This window comes from Saimiri boliviensis, chromosome 9 (genome assembly GCF_048565385.1).
Source record: "Saimiri boliviensis isolate mSaiBol1 chromosome 9, mSaiBol1.pri, whole genome shotgun sequence".
NCBI classification, from domain to species: domain Eukaryota; kingdom Metazoa; phylum Chordata; class Mammalia; order Primates; family Cebidae; genus Saimiri; species Saimiri boliviensis.
In genome coordinates this window covers 124,980,778-124,997,785 of record NC_133457.1, presented here as the reverse complement: position 1 = coordinate 124,997,785, position 17,008 = coordinate 124,980,778, and the positions used below count along the sequence as shown (strand labels likewise).

Here is a 17,008-nt window from a genome sequence, read left to right as displayed (position 1 = left end):
AGCGTGTGTGATTCAGGAAGGCTTTCGTGAGGACCGCGGTGAAGGCTTCAACCAGAGCCCTGGTGCCCAGACCCTCAGTGACATGCCTTCCGCAGAGCCCCCGGGACCTCTGGCTTCATGCATCTGTCGTCCACCACGTGGTGCCAAGTACCCAAGGGATGGGCTCTGGCCACATCACATGCCCAGGCGCGTGCATTTCGGGCTCACAGACACCCTTAGTCTTGCTGGGAATCTTTCTGCCAGCTACAAAAGTGTGTCCATGACCTCTTTGCCATTGTTGTCACAAAATCCTTATCCAGAACCACAGATGATTTTATTTTTAATCAAATATTAAATGAGAGCTATAGCCTTGGAACGAAACACAACTGTGTTGGTCTGAGAAGTCCGCCTTCAGTTTCACTTTAATCACCTGCAGGAGAGCAGCTCTCGGCCCTCAAACCTCCATCTGGGGGGCTCTGAACAGGTTCCCCATACATGTGTATGCGCACAGATGCACGAACATGCACGTGTGTACACATACCTTATCCCATGTGCAAATCACACATGTGCATACATGTGCACTCACGTGTGCACACACAGGCACTTACACCTGTGCACACCCATGCACATGTGCACACTCACACACGTGCACACCAATGCACACACACATGCACACACACAGCAGCTCTAGTCAAGAGCTAATGGCCCAAGTAGAACTTGATTGTGCTAGCAGCTGAGACACTGCAGGGCCCACGTGCCTGCCCCCACACTGCGCCTGTGTGCCCTCCCGGCTCCCAGCCTGCACAGGCCTGCAGGAGAGGTGGGCAGGTGGGCTCATCCTCTGTCAGGAGGCCAAGGCTTGGACTGACTGGCCCAGACAGACATGGAGCTGGGGTGGTGGCCATGGCTCAGGGGGGCCGTCACTGTATATGGGCCTTCCTTGGTGCCATTTGCAGTCCTGAGGTCATGCCCTCAGGACACCTTCATGGACATCGTGGACCTGACTGCAGATAGATGAGAGGCGTCTTTGACTGGGAGGCTGGCAGGGGCAGATTCACCCCAGGGCTCTCTCTCAGTGCCCCTCTGCCCCTAACTCCTTGTGGGAAAGCCCTTGAGCCTGATTGTGTCAGGACAGACGGCAAATGAGTCAGCCATGCAGAACGTACAGCACTATCCACTACACCACACACGGGCAGGGCCCAGGGCCCGAGGCGGAGCACGCATCCCACAATGGTGCCCTGAGCAGTCACGTTGCGACCGGGGCTGGCCTGGCTTGGGTCTTTGCAACTGCTGTTCCCTCTGTCTGGAATGTTTTTCCCATGGGAATTTTTTCCCCGCTGGCTTCTCCCCATACATCACGTCTCAAGTCGCATGTCAGCATCCTGCGCCCCTGGGTGAAACAGCTCCTCCACGCGCTGTCCACCTGTCCTTGGGCTGGGTACCCCTCGGCCGATGCTGAATGCTTCTGCATAGCATGTGCCAGAACGCGGCTGCTGCATGGACACCTGGCCTCCTGCCCTGAGAGGAGGTAAGCTCAGCGAGGGCAGGGACCATGTAGCAATGTCCTCAGTCATGTCCCCAAGTCTTAGACGGAGCTGCCACACAGCAGCGCCGGGACACATGAATACCCAGCATCACTCTTGGAGTGAACAAAGGCCGCGACCTCCAGATCCTCCCAGCCCATGGGACTCCAAGGTCCCCAGAGGCATGGCCGCCACTCAGGTCCAGTCCTGTGGTCACGCTCCTGGGGAAGGAGACGGCACAGAGTGTATACCACCCGCTCCTCCGTCCACAGCTCACGTGACCAGAGCCTCTCTGCCTGCACTGCCTGCTTTTATCCCCCCTCCCTCCACACAGTGGCAAGAATCTTCACTAAGCCACCTTTAGGGTCACCATGGGCTTATCCCCTTTAGATATTCCTGGGACAGTGCCCCTGGCAGCACCTGCACTGAGGTCTGCCCTTCTTCCACCAGGACCAGCCTGGGGAAAATGATCAACAACTCACCATATTTTGCTCCCTAAGGGGCTTCCCTGCCTGGTCCTGGGGAGTTTGGGGCTGTCCCTGCAGCTGACTGCCCCTGGGGCCCTGGGCACTCCTCCACGTACAGGTGAAGGGCTGGCCCAGATATCGCTCAAGGCCGTTTGCAGCCTGAAAACACCAGCTAAGTTCGAACTTTTCAGCTCTGAAAGAAGCGAGACCAGTGCCAGCAGTCACTGCCATCCTTCACACCCTTGAAGAGTTACAAGCTGCAGCTCCTTTGGGGTGCGCTGGATGCCCATGAAACCTAATACTGACAGCCCGTCACCCTCGAAACTCAAGCTCCCTGGAGGGATTTTGGGGGGGTTCTGTGTTCTGATGCAGAGAAACACGCGTGGAGACACCAACACATGCTCTGCCCAACCCAGGGGCCGCTGAGCAGCCGGACCTCTGCTGGCGACAGTGTCCGAACTTGCAGGAGCGTGGAGGCTCTTCACACTCATTAAAATAGCTCGTCATCTTCAAAACAAAGCCAGGACGGCGGACAGGCTGTCTACAAGTTTGCCAACGGCACTGTGGCTGTTTGTTTTTTTCCAGAATTGCTATTTTTCAGCCCCGTTGAGAGCCATCTTTTGGAGAAGGATAATGAACCGCTATGTTATGGAGACGTGAGCTTCAAACTTGGACCCACACCTCAGGACCTTCTGGTTGCTTTCCCGAGGCAGACATGCCTTCTGCAGAAACAGCTCATGTGGGGAGCCCTGGGAGACCGTCCCCTCGCTGCCCTGATGTCCCGTGACCCCCTTTAGTTAAAGCTCTCAAAAGCTCAGGCGTCCAGGTTCAGATGCGGGCCAGCCGGCCCTGGGGAGCTCGTGGAGGAGGCAGTCTGGATGTTTCCACAGTGCCAGCCTCGCTCACAAGGCCTCCACTCTCAGGGTGAAGGGCAGGAAGTGACTCGCCCCCAGGCCTCTCTAGGAGATGGGGGGAGGGACCAGGGGATGAGGGAGGGACCAGGGGATGGGGCGATGGGCCAGGAGGGTGGGGGGAATGGGCCAGGGGGATGGGGGGATGAACCATTTGAGTAGTGGGGGACAGGCCTGTGCGGGAGAGTTCACCCAGCCTAGGCTCTCCTGGGCTCCCTGAGCCACTGGACGTGCCTCCAACCCCTGCTCCAGCCTTGGTGAGTGCTATATATGTGGTGCGTGTGGTGTGTAGTGTGTGCTGTGTGTGTATGTGTATGTGTATGGTGCGTATGTGTGATGTGTATGGTATGTGCTGTGTGTGTGTATATGTATGGTGTGTATGCATGGTATGTGTGGTGTGTAGTGTGTGCCATGTGTATGTGTATACGAATGGTGTGCATGTGTGGTGTCTGTGGTGTGTGCAGTGTGTATATTTGTATATGTATGGGGTGTGTATGTGTGGTGTGCATGGTGTGTAGTGTGTCCTGTGTGTGTATATTTGTGGTGTGTATGTGTGGTATGTGTAGTGTGTGCCATGTATGTGTATATGTATGGTGTATGCATGTGTGGTGTGTGTAGTGTGTGCCATGCATGTGCATATGTATGGGGTATGTGTGTGTGGGGGTGTGTGGTGTGTGCCATGTGTGTATGTGTCTACATATGTTGTGTATGTGTGGTGTGTGTGGTATGTAGCATGTGCAGTGTGTGTGGTATACGCATGTGAGTCACGTGTGTGGTGTGAAATGCACTGTGTATGGTATATATGATGTGTGGGGCATGCGTGGCATGCACTCTGTGTGCTATGTGGGGTGTGTGCAGCATGCACTGTGTATATGGTGTGTGTATGGTGTGTACAGGGCGTGTGTGGTGTGCACAGGGCATGTGGCGTCATAAGGTGGTGTGTGTATGGTGTGCACTGTGTGTGTGTGTGTGTGTGTGTGCGGGGCCTGTATGTATAGTGTGTGTGGGGAACACGTGTGGTGTGTATGTGGTGTGTATGTAGTATGTGTGTGTGGTGTGCACTGTGTGTGGGCGTGTGTGTGCGGGGCCTGTATGTGTAGTGTGTGTGGGGAACACATGTGGTCTGTATGTGGTGTGTGTGTAGTATGTGTGTGTGGTGTGCATTGTGTATGTACTGTGTGCATCAAGAGGGCTCAGGGGTTCTGGAGCCCTGGGCAGGACTCCTGGCTGGGGACCAATCTCCCTACCTTTGGGGGTGCCTTGGGGTCTGTCTGCACTCTGCCACCTGAGTCTCCACATCGGCTAGAAGGCGCTGGCACACAGGGCAGCCGGCTGAGACGGAGATTTATTCCCTTACAACTCTGGAGGCTGGAAGTCCCAAATCAAGTTGTCGCCACTCTGGTCCCTAGGAGGCTGTGTGGCAGGACCTGCTCCCAAGTCTCTCCTGGGTCCTGGCGGCTGCCGCATGCTTCCCTGATCCTTGGCTTTCAAAGGCGTCCCCCAGCTCTCTGCCTCCTCCTCGCAGGTGTCTCTGTGGGGCGTCTGCGCCCACATCTCCCCTTCCGTAAGGACACAGTCCTGTCGGATCAGGGCCCACCCCAGCCACCTCTTCTTCACTAACTATGTCGGCAAAACCCCCGTTTCCAAGTGAAGTCATGTTCTGAGGACTTCAACACCTGCATTTTTTGGGACACAGTTCAGCCCATATTACCTGGGGGACAGAAACACCCAGAAAAGACCACAGGCCAGAGCCTGGGCCCGCCCGACCGTGGGACATTGCTCGGCCGAGTTGATCCTCATAAACGCTGATGCGTGCTCCAGGACCCAATGTTAGTTTCATAAACAACGGTTTCTTTTCTGCAAATGATACCCACGGGTCCTACTGCCACTTTCCAACGCCGCATCGGCTTGTCAGATGACAACTGGGAGAGAATTTGATCTCCGGTATTTCCTGTGAGGCCGGAACCCGGCTCTGGTTCCTCAGGGGCGACTCAGCACTCCGGTGGGAAATAAGTGACCTAATTTGCATTTCCTAATGGAATTGCTGTCAGCTTTCCAGCAAGACTGCACCAAAAAGCAGTTCTTCCAGATCCTAGCACGGCCCGCACTGCCCACAGAAGGGCTGCTTTAGACAGGAGGACAAAACGGGAAAAGTTTGCCAAATTTTTATGGTTCACCTAACTGTAAAGCTGTCAGTTTCACCCAAGTCCGCAGAGCCGCTAAAATAACGGATGGAGGAGGCTGCACTTGAAGAAACTCTGACACAAGAGAAATGAAATTTACAGAACCAGGAAATCAGGGGTCCCCGTGCGCCTGCCCTGGCAGGACTGGCTTCCAGGCTCCTCTCGATAAACACTGCCCTGGGACTCCTGGCGCTTTGTAAACAGATGCTTTGAAGGAGGCCATTTGTTTCTCCAGAACCTTCTGCCAGCAGAACTCTTGCTCATCACATGCCCCCATCAGAACGCCCACCTTCTCCAAACAGTCAGGCAGCCCTCTGCATGCATTTGTGTATTAAAGACTTAGACTGTGAGTGATAGACTAGAAGCACCACAGCATACGGAACACCAGCTAAGTCAAGGATGGTAGAAGGAACACCTGTCTCATCGCAAGACTCCCTCCCACCCTCCTGTGCCCCCCGGCATGGCTTCCCGCTGCCCCTGACGGGAACCCTCGACCGACTGTAACTCTACGCCTCAGTGCTACCCGAGTTTGGACCTCATGGGAGTGCGATCACTCAGCTGGCACACGTTCCTGCTGCCTGGCACCTGCCTGCTCTCCTTCCTTGGTCACGCATTTGTGAGATTCACCGGCTTTGTTGCTTCGAGCTGCAGTTTGTTCACCTTTACTGCTGTGTGATATTCCACTGTAGGAGCCCACCGACACGTACTGACCCGTTCCAAGGGTGAAGGCGTCTGCATTCTTTCCAGCTTTTCGTGATTATGTGTAAGGCTTCTCTCAACGTCCTGTACAGAGTTCTTGGTATTACCTGCCTATACTGTTATGGAGCATACACCAAAAATGAGGCATATGTATATTTGACTTTAATAATAATTCTGAATTGCTGTCTAAAGTATTTGTACCCTTGTATACTCCCATCAAGAGTATATGAAAAGGATGGGCAGGGTGGATCATGTCTGTAATCCCAACCCTTTGGGAAGCTGAGATGGGAGGATCGCTTGAGCCCAGGAGTTTGAGACCAGCCTGGGCAACATGGTGAGACCCTGTCTCTATAAAAAGTTAAAAAACACACAAACAAACGAACAACCAGATGTGATGATGCATGCCTGTAGCTACTCAGAGGCTGAGGTAGGAGAATTGCTTGTGCCCAGGAGTTTGAGGCTGCAGTAAGCTAAGATGGTGCCACTGCACTCCAGTTTAGGCCACAGAGTGAGATCCTGTCTCAAAAACAAACAAGTGAAAACCAGTGTATGAAAACTCCACTTGCTCCATATTCCCACCAATACTTGGTAGTAGAAATATTTCCAGTTTTCGCCATTCTGATTGCCCTGCTCCGGTTGAGCCCATCTTATTTATCTATCTATTTATTTATTTGAGACAGAATCTCTCTCTGTCACCCAGGCTGGAGTGCAGTGCCATGATCTCAGCTCACTGCAACCTCTGCTTCCCTGATTCAAGTGATTCTCCTGCCTTGGCCTCCCGAGTAGCTGGGACTGCAGGTGCCTGCCACCACGCCTGGCTAATTTTTATATTTTAGGAGAGATGAGGTTTCACCATGTTGGCCAGGCTGGTCTTGAACTCCTTACCTGAGGTGATCCTCCTGCCTCAACCTCCCAAAGTGCTGGGACTACGGGCACCAGCCACTGGGCAGGTCTCTGTCATGTTTATCCACCACCGTGCACTGTTCTCTGGTGATCAGCCATCTTGTCTGTCTGCAGGTAGTGATCTGAGATTCTCTACATCTTGGGGTGTGAGTCCTCGGTCCGTAACCGAGTACTGCAAATGTCCCTTCTCAGGCTCTGCCATATTGTCTCATTTTTAAGGTATATGCTTTGAAGATGGGAAGTTCTTGTTTTTTTTTTTTTTTTTTTTTTTTTTTTTTTTTTTTTTTTTTGAGCCAGTGTTGCCCAGGCTGGAGTGCAGTGGCACAATCTCGGCTCACTACAGCCTCCATCTGTTGGGCTTAATGATTCTCCTGCCTCAGCCCTCTGGGTAGCTGGGATTACAGGAACCAGCCACCATGCCTGGCTAATTTCTGTGTTTTTAGTAGAGACAGGGTTCTGCCATGTTGGCCAAGCTGGTCTCGAGCTCCTGGCCTTGGGTGATCCGCCCACCTTGGCCTCCCAAAGTGTTGGGATTACATGCGTGTGCTACCACGCCCAGCAGAAGTGCTTATTTTTAATAAAGTTCCCATGTTTCACGCTTCACGTGTCACGTGTGGGAAAGCGTTCCACACCCGGCTCCCGTGCCTCCCAGCTGCACGGCTTTCTCTTTCACGGTCAGGTTTTCGGTCCACCTGAAATGGATTTTGGTTGTGGTGTGGGCTGGGGGTCATTTCACTTGTTTTCTTAAGGGTGCTCCATTGGCCCAGCACCATTTATGGAAAAGACAGTCTTTCCTCTGTTGTTTCAGTCGAAATGGGCAAACTTTCCCCCAAATGGCCAGATAGTAAATATTTTAGGCACCTCACAGGGCAAGGGGGAAAACTGAGGACATTGTGTAAGTACTTACATACCCTTTAAAATGGAATTATTTAAATATGTGAAAACCGTGCTTAGCTTGCTGGCCATAAAAGACCTGTGGGCTGTGGCATGCCGGCACCTGCTGTACAGCATTGCTCTTATAAAAAGTCAAGCGTCCAACCCTGGGCATTTGATAAGGCTCATCAGGTTGTAAACATGAACTGGGTGGATTTTGTAGTATGAAAGTCATACGTCCATGAAGCTGACTTTAAAACACATTACATATCTTTTTCTGGGCTCACTATTTTTGTCCCATGTGTCTATCTGATCATCTTTGCTGTAAAACCACACCACTTTAATGGCTATAGTTCAGTGGTTCTCAAAAGGGGGCAGCTTTATCCCCCAGAAAACATCTGGCAATGGCTGGAAAGAGCTGTGGTCGCGTGTGGAGGTTATGGGGCTCCCCCTGGCACTGAGTGGGCGGAGGCCAGCAGTGTGGCTTACTGTCCAGTGGCACCCAGGACAGCCCAGTAACGTGTCTTGGTGGCTGTGCCCTCCCATTTCTTTCTTGTTCTAAGCTACCTTAGCCCTTTCCATTTCTATTTAAAAATTTTAAGTCAGCTCTTTACTCTTCCAAACCAGCGAACAAAAAATCTCCTGGATTTTTTTCTTGAGGTTGACGCTGTGGCAGCTTTGGGTAGAATTAATATTCTGACATAAGCCTTCCAAGTTACGAGCCATATCCCTTCATTTTTATAGGTCTTTAATTTTTCTCAACAATATGTAAAAATTCTTGTTCATTTTTGTTAGATTTATTCCCAGTTGTACGATTGTTTTTAATGCTTTTGCAATTGGGATCTAGTTCAGATTTTATTTTCTCATGATTTATTCCTGGTACACAGACGTACAACTGTTATGTCCAGTACCCCTGCTAGCCTTACTCATGAATCCCAGTAACTTAGGACAGATTGCATTTGCTAACATTTATAATCATATAAGCTACAAATAATGTCAGTTTTATTTACTCTAATTTCTTTTTCCTGCCTTACTGCATTGGCTTTACCTCCAGTGTGTGGTATAACAGCTTCCTTGCCACACTTCTGCTCTTAAGGGAAGGCATTGAGTAGGTCAATTGTAAATTGGCTATTTGCTGCAGATTTTTGGTAGATGCCCTTTATGAGATTAACAAAAGTCTTTTGTTAATTAGCAAATTAGGAAAATAACTTCTTTTCCTAATTTGCTAAATTTTTTTTTTTTTTTTGGTTCTGAACAGAGGTTAAATTTTGACTATTGCTACTCATCTGATCATATGATTTTTACTCTTTATCCTGTCTTAAGTCATACTGGTGAAATCAATTCTACCTCTTGGAACAAATCCAGTTTGACCGCGACTTATCATCCTCTGTAAGTATGATTGGATTCAAGGTTGTTAATATTTTGGTTGGTGTTTTTGCAGCTATTGATGAGCAAGGCTTGCCTATAATGATCTATTCTCTCATGTCCTTTCAAAGTTCTTGATGTTTTTGGACATGGTTCTTGGTGGTTTTGGATACAACCTATGTCAGGTTTTGGATATGATCCTCACCCATCTGGGGCAAAGTTCTTGTGAGTTTTGGACATAGTTCATGCCAGGCATTAGGCACGGTTGCTACCAGGATTTGGGAAGACAAAACTTGGGGGGAGCAATTCTTCTTGCTATAATCTTTGGACAGGTTTGTGTAAGATTTGTCTTAATTTCTCTGGACAGCTTGGGTAGAACTTACTAGTGGAGCCAGCAGGTGTGGACAGTTCTTTGTGATAAGGATTTTAGTTTTAATTTTGTTTGTAACAATAAAATGGTTCAGACTTTCTTCTTATGTTAGTTAGGTAAGGCATATATTTCTACACTATTATCCTTTCCATGTATATTTTTAAGTGTATTGGTATCAATTGTATACAATATCCTCAGGTGATCTTTCTGACGTCCACAAGGTTAGCTGTGATGTCATTTTTTCATCCCTGATATGGATTAGCTGCTGTTCCTATCTTTCCCTTTTACTCAGTCTGATCTGCTTAGTAGCTTAAAGGACCAACTTTGCTGTTTCTTTTGCTTTCTGTTTCATTGTGTTTTCCTCCTGTTTTAACAATTTCCTTCTTTAGACTTTGGGTCTTGTTTTCTGTTATTTTTATAATTTCTTGAGATGAATGCCTGGATTGTTGATTTTATGCCTTTTTTTTTTTTTTTTGAGATAAGAGTCTCCCTCTGTTGCCCAGGCTGGAGTGCAGTGTAGCAATCTCGGCTCACTGCAACCTCTGCCCCTGGGTTCAAACGATTCTCTCAGCCTCCCAAGTAGCTGCGATTACAGGGGCCCACCACCACGCCCAGTTAATTTTTACATTTTTAGTAGAGACAGGAATTCGTCATGTTGGCCACACGAGGCTCAAACTCCTGACCTCAGGTGATCCACCTGCCTCAGTCTCCCAAAGGGCTGGGATTATAGGTGTGAACCACCACGCCCAGCCAATTTTCTGCCTTCATCTTGTAATATATGCATTTAAGGCTAAACATTTCCATCTGGGCATGACTTTAGCTCCATGCCAGTAGTTTTATTACTCAGTTCAAAATATTCACTCATTTACATGTGATTTTTTTTTTTCTGCCCAAGGGTTAATGAGAAGGCTTTTACTTAACTTCCAAATCTATGGGGATTTTCCAGTTATGTTCTTTGTTATTGATTTCTAGCCTAATTGCTCCAAGTTAAGAAAACAAACTATGTTCTGATTTTAAACCTTTGAAGTATGTTGAGAATTGCTCAAAGGCAATGAAGTATGTTGGGACTTGCTTGGTGAATATTTGTAAATGTTCTGTCTATACTTAAAAATCATGTGTATTTAGCAGTGCTTGGCTTCTGTGCTTTTATATGTCTCAGTAAAGTCAGATCTATTAATTGCGTGATTCTAATCTATTTCCTTACTGATATTTTCTGCTTGTTCTATTACTGGCTAAGAAATGTTTGTTAAAATTTACCACTGATTGCATATTTATTTCTCCTTTTATTTCTGTCAATTTTGGCATACATTTTGAAGTCATATTATTAAATGCATGCAAATTTAGGATTCCTGCATCTTCTTGGTGAATTGAATTGTTTATCTATGAAGTGCTCCTCTTTGCACAGAAAGCTTTTTCCTCTGGTTCTGTTTGTCTGATATTATCAGAGTCCCCCAACTGCCTTTTGGTTGATACTTGCATGGTATTTATTTCTCTAGGATTTTGCTGCTAACCTTTAGTCTTTTATACCTTTCAGATGTATCTTTTAAAAACGGCATATAGATGGATTCATCTTTATCCATCAATTTGGTTTTTAAAATTATACCAAATGTATTTTCATTTATTATAATTACAAATGTATTTGCAAATATGCCATCTTACTCAAAGAGAAAGGTATAGGCCATCTATTCTGTTTTCATTCCTCTCGTTTTTCTTTTTTTTTGCGTTTTTGGCTTGATAATTTTATCATTCTATTTTTTTCCATGTATTACGTTACTACTTATAGACTCTGAGGACTCTTAGTCATAAGGTTTTCTAAACACTTTATAACAAGTGTCTTTGTCTTATTTATGAGTAATATTTATCTCCATAACTTTTGATAAAAATGCAGACAACTTCTACCTCTTTGATTCCATTTATCCCTTCTCACCACTTACACAGTGTTTGCTGTGAACTCGAGTTATCTATCTACGCCCCACAAACCCCATTTCTGCTTTGCTGGGTACCTGGCCTTCCCCGTTCCTCATTCTTTCCTCCATTTCTGAGCGTTCACCTCAACTTGTTTTATTTTTGTTTGAAGAACATCACTTGGGACAGATTCTTTCAGCTTTTCTTCATTCAACTTCTTGAAAGGCAGTTTTGCCAGACGACAGAATTCTGTTTTCCTTTAGCACTTTTAAGGGCTCATTCCACTGCCTTCCCATCCCTCCAGCTCCTGTTGAGAAGTCAGCCTGCATTGAGCCATCGCTCTCTCAAAGGAACTCTGTCTTTTCTCGCTGTTTGCTTCCGAGATTTTCTCTTTGTCTTTGGGTTCTAACTATTTTACTATGAAGCATCTAGGTACTATGTGTGTGTATCTAAATATTTCTCCTGCATAGAGTTCATAGGGCTTCTTGAATCCATGCCTAGATGAATATTTTCAGTTTTGGAATATTTTCTACCACTGTAGTTTCAAATATTACTTCTGGTCCATTTTCCCTCTTCCCCTCAGATTGCAAACATACACGTTAGATCTTTCACTCCTTCTCCAGCACCTCTCGGGTTGCTTCCGTATTTTCCTTCTGTGTATCTCTTTGTGCTTTACAGCATGAATGTTTTTGATATTTTTTGCTTCGCTAATTCTTTCTTCAGCCATGTCAAATCTGCAACTATAGCTATCCATTGAGCTCTTAATTTTCTTGGATTTGGTTTTCAGTTCCTAACTGCCCAACTATTAATAATTCTGTTTTATACCTCCTAATTCTCCCTCAAAGTCTTCTATTTAAGTTGCTTAAACACAGTAAGCGTAGTCACTGTAGAATCTGTCTGATCACCCCGCACTCTGCAGCCTCTGGGGGTCCTTCCGTATCGGCCACTTCTTTGGATCGTTGCTCCTGTGGCCTCTTCCCTCCTATGGCTGGACTCTGCCCAGTCATGAGGCTGAGTGCTGGATGTTGAAGACGAAAGAAGGCGGACACAGCTCGGGGCCCGGGTGACAGCTCACCCTGGGGAACACGCACAGGTGCTTCTGGCAGGCGGCCAGCACACCAGCTATCCGGGGGCGCCTTGATCATCTATAGGGTGGCATTAGCTGGAGGCTGGCATCACGCCCTGTCAGGGCGCATCAACCAGGTGGCTGTGTTCCACAGTGACCCCCACTCCCTGCCTGCCTCCTCCCACCCCCGTGCCACCCGGTGAGGCCCAGCAGCTGTGATAAGCACAGGACTGTGAAGGCTGGGACCAGGCAATGACAACCATACACACCGCCACCTTCCACCTCCAGGCCTCCGTAACCTCACAAAACACCAACACCCCTCGGCTCGGACGTAGGTAGCATTACTCTCTCATTCTCCAGAACAGCTTGCCTCAGAGTGGTGTGAATGCTCCCCAAACCCCCAGCCAGTGAGTCGCAGAAGCCCCGACGTGTGCCCACACCCCGGGGGCTGCTCTCGCGCCAGGCTGGGCTCCGCCACACCTGCAAAGCCCTTTCCACTCCTTGCCACACATCGGGTCTCCCAGGCAGCACAGGGCTGCGGTTGTGCGCTCAGCGCCCTCATGTGTGATGTGGGGGCAAGGACGGCGCCCACTCCCAGGGTCTGGAGAGGGGTAGATGAGCTCACACCACTTGGGGCGCGGTCTCAGTGGGTCCTAGAAAATCAGGAGAGGAACCACTGGCAATGCAAGCGCCGGAGGGCGGGGTCTCCTGGGCTGTGGGGACAGCCCACTGCGCCCTGCGACAGTCACGTCTCGGGGACACGGAGCTGCGTCCCACAGCGACCCCACCGCCAGGCTCCCCCAGGTGCTCTGAGCCTGGATAGGAATTCGGTGACCCCTGCCCCACTGGTGGGGTGCTTCCTGGGCCAGCGTGGCGTGGGTTGAGGCCCACTCCCACGAGGGACTGTCTAGTTGTAACCACAGCTGGGCCTGCACCTTCCACAGAGGGTCAGGGGATTCACTGCCTCTGAAATCGCTTCAGGAACGTGCCCAAGAAAAGGTGTCATTAGATTCTCCATTAGAGCCTTGATCTGAGGCTTCCCACCGGCTCTCAGGGGCTCCGCTCTCGGCCCACAGGGCGCCAAGTTTCTGCATCACAATCGGGGATGTAGGGACAACTCAGAAGTCACAGGCGTGATGGGACAGGGTCTCCAGGCTGCCCGAGGGCCTGCCTTGCTCACCAGGGCGTGGCTTGTCACGGTCACTCAGCAAAGAATGAAAGCGACCTACACTGTCCTAGAATCTTGAGGACTCACAGGTGGGGATCAGAAGGTGGGGGCTGCTGTTAGAGGCACGTTCTGACGCCTGGTTTAACACCCGCAGGAGACACGACCTCCTTTCCCCATGGGGTCAGCTCACCAGGCGGTGAAGACTTCACCAGAGTCACACTTTGACCTTTCTAACCGAAACCACCTCCACTTCCACCTAAGAAACAAGTCAGAAGAAGACACGGGTCCCACCCTTCCCAAAGTGGGTTCCTTGGCACACCTGCCTTGCAAGCTTTCCATGGGGAAGGGTTCCTCGGTCAGACAGTTTGGGGAAACCTGCAGACCGTGTCCCACTCAGACGCTTCCAGAGGACGAGTCGTGAGGTTCTGGGAGACCCGCAGGAAGGAATCTGCTTAACCCTTTACTCCCCGAGGTCCTTTTCTGAGGGACGGCCCGTGGTCGCCAGTGGCCGTCGCCTCGCGTGGTGATTTCCTTTGTTCGCCATAACTCAAATGACCCCACAGAAGCCTCGTGTTAACGGGGGGGATTTGGAGGGGTTGGCACACGTTCTTTTCACCACTGTGGCCCCTCAGGCAGGCAGCTGCAACGGCTGGGCTACAGGCTGGCCTTCTGTAGTGCCGTCCCGCAGGCCGCCCGGCACAGCTGCTTCAGCAGCCCCACATCTTAAGGCGGTGCAGCGGCTGCAACCAATGCCAGGATGCTCAAGGCGAATGGGACCCGCTGCCACCTCCCCATCAGGCACGGGACGGGACCTGCTGCCACCTCCCCATCAGGCACGGGCTGGGACCTGGCCACTCCCCATCAGGCACGGGACGAGACCTGGCCACCCCCATCAGGCACGGGACGGGACCTGGCCACCCCCGTCAGGCACGGGCTAGGACCTGGCCACCCCCGTCAGGCATGGAACGGGACCTGGCCACTCCCCATCAGGCACGGGACGGGACTTGGCCACCCCCGTCAGGCACGGGATGGGACCTGGCCACCCCCGTCAGGCACGGGATGGGACCTGGCCACCCCCATCAGGCACGGGACGGGACCTGGCCACCCCCATCAGGCACGGAACGGGACCTGGCCACTCTCCATCAGGCACGGGACGGGACCTGGCCACCCCCATCAGGCATGGGACGGGACCTGGCCACTCCCCATCAGGCACGGGACGGGACCTGGCCACTCCCCATCAGGCACGGAACGGGACCTGGCCACCCCCATCAGGCACGGGACGGGACCTGGCCACCCCCATCAGGCACAGGCTGGGACCTGGCCACCCCCATCAGGCACGGGCTGGGACCTGGCCACTCCCCATCAGGCACGGGACGGGACCTGGCCACTCTCCCATCAGGCTGGGACCTGACCACTCTCTGTCAGGCCTGGGAACCTCACAGGTGGGGGCCGGGAATGAACATTGGCCATCCAGGATCCTGGTGCTGGATTGCCGGAATATGCCAGGGTAAAAGGGAGCTCTCAGGACAAGGGATGGTGAGGTCCCCCTTCCCTGTCACCCAGGTGAACCAGGCAGCCAGGTTAGAAGGAGGCAGAGTCAGGGGGCAGCTGGGATGCGGAATAGCACAACTTTTTATGTCTGCGTGAAGCTCTCTTTCTTCCCCCCGACTCCTTCTCTCTTTCCCTCTCTCCCTCCCTCTCCTTTCCTGTCTCTCTCTGCCTCTCTTCCTCTCTTTCTCCCCCTCTTCTCTCTCCCTCTCCCTCCCTGCTCTCTGAATTCCTCTCTCACCAGCTCCCTCTGGCTGGTTCCCTTCCCACCACATGGTTTCTGCCTTGCTTCTCATCCGTCCAGGCTTCGGACCTCCTGGGCCTGGTGGGCTGCAAAATTTGGAGGCAGGAGGGATTCCAGAATTTGCAGTGCCCAGTTGGAAATTAAAATGTGGGGTCCCTTGTTCATAAACGTATGAAGAACGTCAAGCCGTGGGTGGCACCGGGTCTTAACCTGAGTGTGGGGTCTGCGTGCCTGCCCAGGGGGCCTTCCTGCCACAACGGCCCTGCCTCAGGCCAGTGCAGAGAGCAGGGGTGCCCAACTTAGGTCAGTGCAGAGGGCAGGGGTGCCCAACTTAGGTCAGTGCAGAGGGCAGGGGTGCCCGACTCAGGTCAGTGCAGAGGGCAGGGGTGCCCAACTTAGGTCAGTGCAGAGGGCAGGGGTGCCCGACTCAGGTCAGTGCAGAGGGCAGGGGTGCCCAACTTAGGTCAGTGCAGAGGGCAGGGGTGCCCGGCTCAGGTCAGTGCAGAGGGCAGGGGTGCCCAGCTGGCACCGGCCTTTCTTAAGTGGCAGCCCTAGGAGGAGGCGATGTTCCGTCCTGAGGGAGGACTGGCAGAGGCTCTGCCCGGGGCCTGCAGGAGGAACTAGGACATCTAGATGTGGGCGCAGACCCAGCGGTCACACCTTACCTTGTGTCCGGAGTGCGAGGACGAGGTCTGGGCCACCAGCAGCCGCACCACGGCGTCCCATCTCTCAGCTGTCTGGCTGTCCCACGCGGTCACCGTGAATGCCACCTGCTCGGAGGGGACCTGCAGCTCCCGGGTGGCGAAGACCGTCCCGTCTGCCCCAACTTTGAAGTCCACGCTGTTGGTCTCATATTGCGTCCCCTTGGTCTCCAAACAGCTGCTGAACTTGACTGCAAGAGGAGGGGGAGACAGTCAGGATTGGCCTGGCCTGCAGAAGGGTGGTGACAATGGCAGCAGCCATGGAGGACGCCCCGCAGGCCCGCAGTGGGCTTCAGGGCATGAGGTTTGCACACATTTCTCCACCTCCTGAGAAGGTGGCGTGTTTTCTCTCAACGCCTAGGGAATTAGCCAGAGGATTTTAAAACAGGAGGGGGAGAAAGCAAGGCTGAGCTTCCGTTCTATCTACAACACAGCTGCTCTCCCTCTGCAAACGCGTCTCTCCCTCGCCGCTATTATCTCTGAATCCAGCAGCTCGGTGGGTGTTCTCCACCTCAGAAATACTCCCTCGGTTCCCCCGACTCTTACCTATGCAAATCTTCTGCCTGCCAGCGTAGACTGTAAAGCCCCTAATAGACCCGTTTTTCCACCCCAAGAAGGCTAAGTCCAGAGGAGGAGCGAGAGGGACCGTTCCTCCACGGCAGGTGGATTCTGGCAGCAGAACGCGACTCTGCTGTGTTTCTGGTCCTTTTTATGACTAAGCCAGACCTGATGCCTGCAAACCGCCTTGGGGTGGGCTGGGCAGATGTGGCCAGGGAAGACCCTGGCCCCACCCAGTTGCTCTCTGGGTGAACTGGAAACAGAGCTAAAGGCAGACAGTCTGTTGGTACCGCTGGGTGCTGTGCATTGCTTCGCTTCCAAAAACATGAACTACTGGGCACCCGGAGGCCAACCTCCCCTCACGGCTGCAGCACCACGGCCAGCTCTCATTCTGCTGCAGCAAAAGGCAGCTCCGGAGCAGCAGTTCACCTGGACCACGAGTGCATTTTTTAGACGTGTGCTTTTGCAACTGTCGCCTAGCGCCGTGGTGAATTATGATGCACCCACAGCCTGTGTCACATTCTGCTGATAAAAGCCAAGGGTAA

The 17,008-nt window shown here is 51.5% G+C and overlaps 1 protein-coding gene across 1 annotated transcript in view; it reads right to left on the bottom strand.

Annotated features, from left to right (window-relative positions):
• The window catches only part of CDH4 (cadherin 4), a 626,088-nt gene that overhangs the window by 161,472 nt on the left and 447,608 nt on the right, over nt 1-17,008 (bottom strand). Inside the window, exon 3 of the mRNA XM_039479762.2 lies at nt 15,870-16,096. Within this exon, the coding sequence (XP_039335696.2) occupies nt 15,870-16,096 (227 nt within the window). The remainder of the gene's footprint in view (nt 1-15,869; nt 16,097-17,008) is intronic.